The sequence below is a fragment of the Anomaloglossus baeobatrachus genome, chromosome 3, assembly GCF_048569485.1.
Source record: "Anomaloglossus baeobatrachus isolate aAnoBae1 chromosome 3, aAnoBae1.hap1, whole genome shotgun sequence".
Taxonomy (NCBI): Eukaryota; Metazoa; Chordata; class Amphibia; order Anura; family Aromobatidae; genus Anomaloglossus; species Anomaloglossus baeobatrachus.
In genome coordinates this window covers 620,468,957-620,480,224 of record NC_134355.1, presented here as the reverse complement: position 1 = coordinate 620,480,224, position 11,268 = coordinate 620,468,957, and the positions used below count along the sequence as shown (strand labels likewise).

Sequence of the window (11,268 nt, the reverse complement as noted above, 5' to 3'; positions counted from 1 at the left end):
AAGGGATTGTCCACATTTTGGAACTGATCCAGGTCTTCCAGACCACACGAGCCACTACTCTTGATCCCTGCCCCATATAATAACAGAAGTGTCATTATATATCAATATTTGTAGGCCCAAAGTCTAAAATTCCTCCACTCTCGTGTCCCTATGATATCGCTTCCTGTCCATATTTTGTTGGGTTTTTATTTTTCAGGCATTGTTATAGAAAAAAAAATGGTGTAAAATGATACCCGCATCCTAACAGCAATTATAGAACGATATAGGTGGACACTAAAGTAGATGAACACTCGGATCTGCCAGAGAACGCGACAAGAGGAACTGTCATGGGTCATGGGTCTGGTAAAGTTTCAAAAAAGACCTAAACTGTTGTGTAAAGACATAAGCACTGATTAATACCCTATTATTTTCCCCTGGAGCTGCGTTTCAAGACCCTCTACTACCCATGTAAAAACTGTAAGGTGACTGCTCTAGTGTCCAAAGAACTAAAGATGGTGGTGGTCACGTGAATAATCCTGATCAGGTGAATAATGATGTGGCACCTTCCCTTTTCTGCGCATGCCTGAGAACCTCCTATAGCTGCGCATACGCAGAAGAGGACAGAGCGGAGAAAGTAGGGGTAAACACATGATTATTCACGTGGCACTGCTGATTCTGGGCGATACCAGAATTGATCGTTACACAACAGATGAGGGTTTTTTTTTTTTAAATGTGGAGAAAATAAATGGCCAATTCCGTCTTAAAGGGGGTTTCCAAATGCCACTCACTTCTGCACAGGGAGCTGATAATGCTGCGCCTGCCCCTGCCCACCAGGACAAGAGCACTATTAACAAGCATCGTGCATGCGCCCTGTTAAATAGGAGATATATGTAAAAAGTGTGCCAATGGCGAATCTGTCCTGGCAGAGATCTGCGGGTGCACGGCCGTCTCTGCTGCTCACCTACCGATGGGAGAGAAGCCATCTTACCAAGTATCATACCACTAAATGGAAGGGGCAATGCCGAATGCCAACTACAGTGCAATTGTAAACAACAGACTGATAAAAATAAATTAAAATAAAAAAAAAAAAAAAAAGTTTTTTTTTTGATTGTCCAGACATTATAAAGAAAAAAAAAATATAAAATCACATTATGATATACCAAGCTGGGATTGATTGTATTAAACATATCTTATCCCTGTAAGTATTGAAAATGCTCACCACAAAATGTCTACATCCTATATGGAAAATAAAAAATTATAAAAAAAAAAATTAAAAAAAATCTAATTTTTTTTTGTAAATTGTGGTCTGTCTGCTCAGAATCATACACAAATGCATAACATGCTTATTGCCACAATATCAGGATTTATTTTCCTATGTAAAAGGCTGGTAACGAAGATTCGAGTCACGTGGAAAGTGAATATACTTCAAAAGGAAAAATTGTAAATGGGGATCTGACAAGGTAAAGTCAACCAAGTGGATATTTTTTTTTTTTGTGTCCAGTCTGGAATTTGTCTGCCGATCTGTCCTTTTTACACTGGCGCAGACATGGAGACCAGCATGCCTAGCGGGGGCGCAGCACATCTGGATTGATCCAACGTCGTTATTCTGTTTAGCTTTCCGACCTCTGCCTGCCACGTGGGCACCTTCTTGGCGGTCATGTGCCGCCGGGCGTGCTTGGTCAGGTGATCGCTGCGCATGAACCGGCGATCGCACACGGGGCAGGCAAACTTCTTTTCCCCTGTATGTGTACGACGGTGTCGGGAAAGTTCATCTGATCTGGCAAATTTTTTATCACATCCTTCCCAGTTACAGCTGAAAGGTTTTTCGCCTGTAAGATAAAGAAATACATAATTAGGCAACGATCAAATATTTGGTCGTCCCAAAAAAACGTGTTTATGACATGACAATTTAGAAAAGGCACAAAATTTACGCACAGCACATGGGTAAGTGGGGGGGGGGGATGTATACAGTACTGTGAGCGCACCCTAAAGTGGTTCCCACAGGAACACCTACATCCCCTCCTCATCACCAGGTTTTCAGGTTCAATGGTGACCTGGCCAAACATGCCTCATGTAAAATGAATGAGATCAATCAGAAACTTAAAAGGATAATTAGATGGCAGTATTAAGGCGTCATACAACTTCAGAGTTGTATGGCGCCATACTACAGTACCCACAAATGTTTACAAAGTACCCCTATACCTTTAATTATCATATGTAGGCACAATGGGGCAGATAATAGTATGGTATATTAGATCATCTAGATAATATTATGGTATACTAGATTATGATATACTAATCATGCCGAAAATCCAGCAGATCTATCACCATCACACAAGTTTGTGCTGGATTACTTTATTCCAATATTTATACACCAACATTTTGGCACATTTAAGCCCTGCACTTTTCTTAAAGTCACATCCCTCTTACGCTAATATGAATAAATGCGCTTCAAATGTCTAACACATGTAAGTCTGAAGCAAGGCATGTATGTCAGTTTTAAAGGGAATCTGTCAGCAGGTTTTGGCTATGTAATCTGAAGACAGCATGCTGCAAGGGTTAACAGAGAAATCAGGGATTCCTGTCTTGTCAAGGTACAATCAACTGTTTATTTGCTATGTTTGTTTAAGCAGCAGGACCCTTATCAGACTACAAGGCACTCTGGCACGCCCCCCTCCAATGATTGATACCTCACTGTCAATGTACAATCTCTATAGAGAGCCAAGTGTGGACGGGACAGCACTTTCAGCTCTGCTACATCTAAAAATTCTGATTGTGTCAGAACGGCTGCACCCAGTAATCTACAGTCAGGGCCAGAAATATTTGGACAGTGACACAAGTTTTGTTATTTTAGCTGTTTACAAAAACATGTTCAGAAATACAACTATATATATAATATGGGCTGAAAGTGCACACTCCCAGCTGCAATATGAGAGTTTTCACATCCAAATCGGAGAAAGGGTTTAGGAATCATAGCTCTGTAATGCATAGGCTTCTCTTTTTCAAGGGACCAAAAGTAATTGGACAAGGGACTTTAAGGGCTGCAATTAACTCTGAAGGCGTCTCCCTCGTTAACCTGTAATCAATGAAGTAGTTAAAAGGTCTGGGGTTGATTACAGGTGTGTGGTTTTCCATTTGGAAGCTGTTGCTGTGACCAGACAACATGCGGTCTAAGGAACTCTCAATTGAGGTGAAGCAGAACATCCTGAGGCTGAAAAAAAAAGAAAAAATCCATCAGAGAGATAGCAGACATGCTTGGAGTAGCAAAATCAACAGTCGGGTACATTCTGAGAAAAAAGGAATTGACTGGTGAGCGTGGGAACTCAAAAAGGCCTGGGCGTCCACGGATGACAACAGTGGTGGATGATCGCCGCATACTTTCTTTGGTGAAGAAGAACCCGTTCACAACATCAACTGAAGTCCAGAACACTCTCAGTGAAGTAGGTGTATCTGTCTCTAAGTCAACAGTAAAGAGAAGACTCCATGAAAGTAAATACAAAGGGTTCACATCTAGATGCAAACCATTCATCAATTCCAAAAATAGACAGGCCAGAGTTAAATTTGCTGAAAAACACCTCATGAAGCCAGCTCAGTTCTGGAAAAGTATTCTATGGACAGATGAGACAAAGATCAACCTGTACCAGAATGATGGGAAGAAAAAAGTTTGGAGAAGAAAGGGAACGGCACATGATCCAAGGCACACCACATCCTCTGTAAAACATCGTGGAGGCAACGTGATGGCATGGGCATGCATGGCTTTCAATGGCACTGGGTCACTTGTGTTTATTGATGACATAACAGCAGACAAGAGTAGCCGGATGAATTCTGAAGTGTACCGGGATATACTTTCAGCCCAGATTCAGCCAAATGCCGCAAAGTTGATCGGACGGCGCTTCATAGTACAGATGGACAATGACCCCAAGCATACAGCCAAAGCTACCCAGGAGTTCATGAGTGCAAAAAAGTGGAACATTCTGCAATGGCCAAGTCAATCACCAGATCTTAACCCAATTGAGCATGCATTTCACTTGCTCAAATCCAGACTTAAGACGGAAAGACCCACAAACAAGCAAGACCTGAAGGCTGCGGCTGTAAAGGCCTGGCAAAGCATTAAGAAGGAGGAAACCCAGCGTTTGGTGATGTCCATGGGTTCCAGACTTAAGGCAGTGATTGCCTCCAAAGGATTCGCAACAAAATATTGAAAATAAAAATATTTTGTTTGGGTTTTGTTTATTTGTCCAATTACTTTTGACCTCCTAAAATGTGAAGTGTTTGTAAAGAAATGTGTACAATTCCTACAATTTCTATCAGATATTTTTGTTCAAACCTTCAAATTAAACGTTACAATCTGCACTTGAATTCTGTTGTAGAGGTTTCATTTCAAATCCAATGTGGTGGCATGCAGAGCCCAACTCGCGAAAATTGTGTCACTGTCCAAATATTTCTGGACCTAACTGTAAGTGATACATTGTTAGAGTCAGGATTTCTTTGCCTATATCATGCTTCTCTCAGATGAGGTATCAAAAACCTGCTGACATATTGTCTTAAGGGAGCAATTTGGATCAGTTCCCTAGTGCTTTTGGCTTAGTAAGATTGCCCATAAGTTAGTCTGTGTAAGGACCGCAATGCCCTAAGTGATCGTGGATCTCCTGATCTGAACTTACAGCATCATATACATACGTGATTAAGGGGTACTTGCACGCTGCGACATCGCTAGCCAATTCTAGCGATGCCGAGCGCGATTTTACCCGGCCCCGTCGCACATGCGATATCTTGTGATAGCTGCCGTAGCGAACATTATTGCTACGGCAGCTTCACACGCACTTACCTGCCCTGCGACGTTGTTCTAGCCGGGGAACCGTCTCCTTCCTAAGGGGGCGTGTCGTGCGGCGTCACAACGATGTCACACGGCAGGCGGCCAATAGAAGCGGAGGGGCGGAGATGAGCGGGACGTAAACATCCCGCCCACCTCCTTCCTTCCGCATTGGCAGTGGAGGCAGGTAAGGAGATGTTCCTCGCTTCTGCGGCTTCACATACAGCGATGTGTGCTGCCGCAGGAACGAGGAACAACATTGTATCTCCTATTGGTGCGACATTTTGAAAATGCCCGACGCTACACAGATCACCGATTTACAACGCTTTTCGATCGTTTATCGGCTCATCTAGGCTTTACACGTTGCGACGTCGTTACCGGCGCCGGATGTGCGTCACTTTCGATTTGACCAGGACAATATCGCAGTAGCGATGTCGCAACGTGTAAAGTACCCCTAAGTTCAGGTTGGGATACTCCGATCTATGTAAGAACCTGCCCTACTGAGCGTCTATAAAAACCCAAAAGTTATTGCATAATTGTTTGATGGAGGAGGTTCCCTCTCTGGATTAAGGACAGGGGAACCCCATTCTCCTATATGGTGGGAGACTTTATAGTACAATGGGGTTCCCCTGTGCTTAATTCCACCAGGCTATTTGCCAAACATCTAAGAGGGAAATACACTTGCTGATTAGAGAACATACTATACCAATACATTAAAGTCTTTACGCCATAAAAGAGGTGTAAACCACTATGAAAGTTGCACATTTTTTACATAATGAGAATTTGTGCAAAATGTATGTGACTTTTGTCGATTTCAATATAGGCAGAACTGGGGAGAAGTCCAGGCAGGGCGAGGTGTGGTTACACCCGTTTGTCACATTCAGGAAAATTGATGACGTTTCCTTTGCCAAAAATGTTACTCTAATCCGAGACTGGAGTAACACTTCTGGTGAGGCGCACCCAACTAATGAGATGTGCCGAATTCATTAAGTGGCATGAATTCAAAGCATCTTATTCCTGCACGCCCCTCATTAAGACTGGCGTATAGAAAGGCAACCGTAAAGAATTGGGGGCCAAAGAGCTATGGCATAGGCAGAAAGAAAGTGTGTGGCTCACCTGTGTGGGTTCGAAGGTGCGCTTTAAGATGTGAACTTTTGAAATAAGTCTTTTTACAGCCAGTGAAGTTGCACACATAGTTGCGTCTTCGCGAGAAGTCCATTTGTGGAGGGCTGCATTGGCCGGATGTTATAAAGACAGGGGCTGGGGCGAGGGGAAGTAACTTTGTGCTCCCGACTGTCATTAGAGTCTGTGGACATTGTGGAGGTGGCTGTGCAACAGGTGCCTGGGGAAGGACAAACATAACGGTCCCCTGAGACATAGGCGTGCCCATAAGGACTGGCTGTGCAAGCGGTGTGGTTTGGGGTAGGATTGGCTTGACGGTATTGCACATTGCTTGTGGAGGCGGCTTTATGAAAGCGGAGAGAACACCAGCTTGTGCAGCAACTGGAATCATCTGGCAAAGGACGGGAGGGCTCGGAACGGGGACCGAAGCCATGGGGTTGGTCTCAATGAAGTGTTCATTTTCACATTTGGCCGATTTGTCCGTCGGAGCATGGGCTACTTTCCAGCTGCCCCTTTCTAAATTTGGACAGGGCATACGAGTCTGTGAAGCAAGGTGCAGAGGTGAGGAACTTTGGGACCTTTCCTCATGGCCAATTGTCTCTTTGGTGAGCTTGGAATGTTTCACTTCACACATCTTACGAGATAGGTTTTCATCAGCCAGTGTATTTCCCCTTGTGAGAGGTCGGGGAACTTGATGAAAGGCAGACGTGTCGGCCGTGTGACGTATGACGCTTGTGACCATTGCCCTGCAGGGCTGTGACTTGGTAGAAACCGCCAACTCTTGAGAAGACTGAAGGCCGTGGATCCCTTGAGAAAATGACTTGGACACAGTTGAGGATGACATCAAACAATGGGAATTGCTGGCCATGACGGTCACCGGTTTGGAATAGGTCACTTGGGAAACAGGAGGGAGTGTAGTGCATGGTTCAGCAAATTCTGGACTGTGTGGAGGGGTCATGCACTGGAAAAAAAAACATGAGATAGGTCAGGTAAAGTGCCATGGTAGCATTTAGCCACATTTTTGTGAACTGGTGAATTGCAGCCAAAATTACAAAGACATTTCCATTGCTAATAGGGTAGGTTCCGAAGAACGTATTTTCGGTCTGTGAAAAAAACAATGTTACTCAATGGGGCAGTGCAAAATGGTAACAAACAAAATTCAGCTCATGCTGCAAAACAAAAAAAAAAAAACAAAAAAAAAACAAAAAAAAAAAAGTACAGTGACGAGATGTCTAATGTCACAAAAAAAAAAAATAAAAGTTAAAAATAATACATTTAATTCTGGGCCCTGTACGGCCCCCCACCAATCGGCTGTTTTCTGCTCCGCCTGCAGCTGGACGTAGACAATGAACCGCCCGGCTCTGATGACTGCGGTGGTCGTTCTCAGATACTATTGAAGTCAATGGGAGCTAAACAGCAGGATCTCAGCAATGAGCACTACACAAATTACAGAGCCGTGCTCCGTTCACCGTGTACATCCAGCCACTGGCAGAGTGATAGCAGCTGATTGTTGTGGGGGCGCTGAGCGTCAGACCCCACTAATCTGATATTGATGTCCTAGCTAAAGCCATGTCTGGACAACCCCTTTAAACATTACACTATGATTCCTTGCCTAGTTTAGGTCCTTGGATTATTCATGGTCGGAGACCATTCTGAGATGTACTAAATATTTTAGACTTTTTGGAGCCATTTTAGCAGCCATCAGTATGAACTTTCATGGTCATCAATATAAGTAACTGTTTCCTAGGTGCATGGATTTTCTGGCTCCTGACACTTTTCCAGGCCAGAAATGACTGCATTAGTGTCATACGCGAGGCTAGGATGTCCAGACTATAGCTGATCTTATCTGCAGGCTCTAAAAGTGGAAAAAAAGGGAGCGCGGGCCTCAAACAGATCAATTATATAATACCCGGTGGTTTTATCTCCTCGGGGAGGTTACTATAGTAAAGAGTCTCTACACAGTAGCTCCTGTCAGCTCTAATGATGGCAAACAGGAAGATACGGATCACAGCGTCTGATTAAAGGGGTTGTCCTCTACTTTGAAAACCCCTTCTCATTCACCCTGTGCTCCCCCGTAAAAATAAGCCTATACTCATCTCTGGCGCGGCCGCGATTCTAGTGATGTCTAAAGCCACCTTCCCAGGGCCCATGTGACATTATTATGACACACAAGCGCCGCGAACAATCAGCACCCGGCGTCTGTCTCCCCGCCTTCGGACATGTGAACAGGATGTGAGCGCTGCACCGACTTCCTGCTCAAACATCCAAAGGCGGGGAGAAGAAGGCCGATGCCGATTTATCGCGTGTCATATCAATGTTATGTGGGCCCTAGAAACGTGGCTTCAGACATTGCTGGATCCACGGCCGCACTGGAGAGTAGTACAGTGGAACCTCGCTTAACGAGTAACCCTCTTAACGAGAATTTCGCTTAACAAGCAAAGCTTTCTGTAAATTTGTAACTCGGTTTACGAGAAAGCTTTGCTGTACGATCAAAATACTCACCGCACACACTTCCGGTTCCGCACATCCACCGCGCTCTGACCCGCTCTTGCAGTCCACACAAACACACATGCACGCACACACATACAGTATTATGCTCACCTTACCTTCCGTTCCATCGCCAGCCTCATGGTTCTTGTAGTTCGCCAGTGCATTGCGACGAGGGAGGAATCCTCACGGCGAACTACAGGACCCAGGAGGCCGGCGATGGAACGGAAGGTAAGGTGAGCATAATATGTGTACCTTCAGTTCCATCGCCGGCCTCCTGAGTCTTGTAGTTCGCCGCTCCAGTCTGTGTATCGGCAGGCAGCGCGACGAAGCAGGAAGTTCCCCTGTCACCACTACTCAAAGGCAGCGCGCTGACCAAAGAGAGTCAAGCGCATCCTGCCTTTGACGTCAGCGCTCTGGGTGCGGAAGTTTCTCCCTCGTCGTTATGGTTACCCGATACACATCCCGTACCGGAGAACAGCAAGTCCCAGGAGACCGGCGATGGAACGGAAGGTAAGGTGAGCATAATATGTGTGCGTGTTTGTGCGTGTGTGGAATGACACAATAGGAGACCAAGATAGGACATTTAACAAGTTGTGGAACGAATTGTCTGCATTGCAATGATTTCCTATGGTAAATCTTGCTTTGCTGAACGAGTAACTTGGTTTACAAGCACAGTCCCAGAACGGATTGTTCTCGTTAACCAAGGTTCCACTGTATAGCCTTATTTATTTTTATGGGAGCGAACTTGAGTTGTCCAAGTAGTGGACAATCCCTTTAAGCCAAAAAAAAAATAAAAAAATTGGGCTTGGATTGATTGTGCGTCACAAACCAAAATGTGTGGTTTTCCCTCTCAAATTGGTGTAAAAATGTAAAACTGGCACAGATAGCTTAATCAATCTCCATTGAGCCTGATTTATCCTAAATATCTGACAATGAAATTATCATTGTTGCACAGAGCAACCAATCAGAACTCTGTTTTCATTTTTCCAGAATAGTTTAAGAAATTACATCTAATGTGTGAATGGTTGCTATGGGCAACAAAGTCAAAGGAGCAGAGTTATAAAAGCTATCTCAAAGTAAAACCTGCCTTAGTTGCCCATAGCAACCAATTTATCATGCTTTGCTCATAAAGTGCCAACATATTAAACAGGATTTTACAGATGTGTTCATCACTGTCCCCATCGGGGCTCACAATCTAAATTCCCAATCAGTATGGCTTTGGAGTGTAGGAGGACACCTCGTGTTACATGGGAGAGCAACACTAGTTGTCAAATTCTTACCAATGTGGCTAAAGAGTGGAAATCTCTTGACATGGATAGAGAGGATTCACATTGTAAGATGAAATCAGAAGAATCGGAGGCTGGAGTCAAGGGTCGCATCTTCAGCGTTTCGCCTTTCTGGCTTCGCTGACCCCAAGAACTCATGCAGACCAAAGCCTCCACAGCTTCGAAGTCATTCTGCTCCAAAGTGCTGCAAGACGACCTTTCACTGTCATGTCGCTTCCTTTCCAGTATGGACTCACAGATGTCCATGAAGTCAACCTATGGCATAAAAACATGGTATGATTATTATATTATTAAATATATTACAGCACACACACCCAAGGATACATGAGTGATAGCATCCTACAATCAAGATGGACGCTTGGTCGTTTTACAAACCATTACTTCATCAGAGGTCAGTTCACCTGAGGTCACAGCTGGGATATCGTGGGAACCGACAGCCGTGACCTCAGGTGAACTCACTGATGTCACATCTCTCACAACTGCGGCTCTGTCAGTTTGTCCCCGACACTGCAGTGAGCGATCACGTTTTCTAATGTCACAGCACATTGTGACCTCAGGATGTAGCAGAACCGAGAGAGTTGTGGTACCTCGTGTGGATTACATCGGACAAGCAGAGGTGTTTTGGAGGTTAATAAATTGGAGAATTGGAGAAAAAGGGCTTTTTTTAACTAAAAGGGTTTGTCTCTGTGTTTTGTGTTTATTTCTTTTTACTTACACGATTAGTAATGGAGGGGTCTCAAAGTCCCCTCCCCATTACTAACCTCTGTCTTGATAACTGATGTAATTTGTTAACAAATCACAGCTGTCATTAATCCCAGATTGCCACTGCTCCTGAGCAATTGGGATGAGCCGGATAAAGAGCCGGAATCATTGCATTTAATGCATTTAATTTAAAAAACACCCTATGGGGTCCCTTGTGTTTTGATACACAGCCAAGATAAAGCACACAGCTAGGGGCTGCAGCCATCTGCGCTGGGTGTAATAATATAGTATATATATATATATATATATATATATATATATATATATATATATATATATATATATATATATATATATATACACAAACACACACACACACACATTTATATAGCGCTATTAATTCCACAGCATTTTACATACATTGGCAACACTGTCCCCATTGGGGCTCACGAGTACCCAGAGGAAACCCACGCAAACACGGGGAGAACATACAAACTCCTTGCAGATGTTGTCCTTAGTGGGACTAGATCCCAGAACCCCAGCGCTGCAAGACTGCAGTGCTAACCACTGAGCCACTGTGCTGCCCGTATCAATATACGGGGGCATGCTGTGTCGATTTTTGCAAATTATTTATTTTAACACTCCTCAACCAATCACAGACACTGGCAGTCTAGCATGTAACCAATCACAGAGAAGCAGTGAATGTGCATGAGAGCTAATGAGCGGATAAGGAAGCAGCGAGACAGCCGCGTGGAGATACGGTACATATAATTTTCCGGTCTTAATCTCTATTTTGCTTCCTTTGACCTTTTTTTTTCAAATCTTTATCCGGGTGCCTGAACCCAAACAGTCTGATAAGTCCGTCTTTGGGGTCCC

General features: G+C 44.1%; 1 protein-coding gene across 1 annotated transcript in view; it reads right to left on the bottom strand.

Moving 5' to 3' along the window:
* The window catches only part of KLF11 (KLF transcription factor 11), an 11,227-nt gene extending 1,288 nt beyond the window's left edge, over positions 1-9,939 (bottom strand). The window contains exons 1-3 of the mRNA XM_075338762.1: positions 9,685-9,939; positions 5,909-6,875; positions 1-1,808 (exon numbers count right to left, since the gene is read on the bottom strand). The exon at positions 1-1,808 is cut by the window's left edge and continues 1,288 nt beyond it. Coding sequence (XP_075194877.1) covers positions 1,510-1,808; positions 5,909-6,875; positions 9,685-9,936 — 1,518 coding nt within the window. The 5' untranslated portion in view covers positions 9,937-9,939 and the 3' untranslated portion in view covers positions 1-1,509. The remainder of the gene's footprint in view (positions 1,809-5,908; positions 6,876-9,684) is intronic.
* Between the last annotated feature and the right edge of the window lie 1,329 nt (positions 9,940-11,268).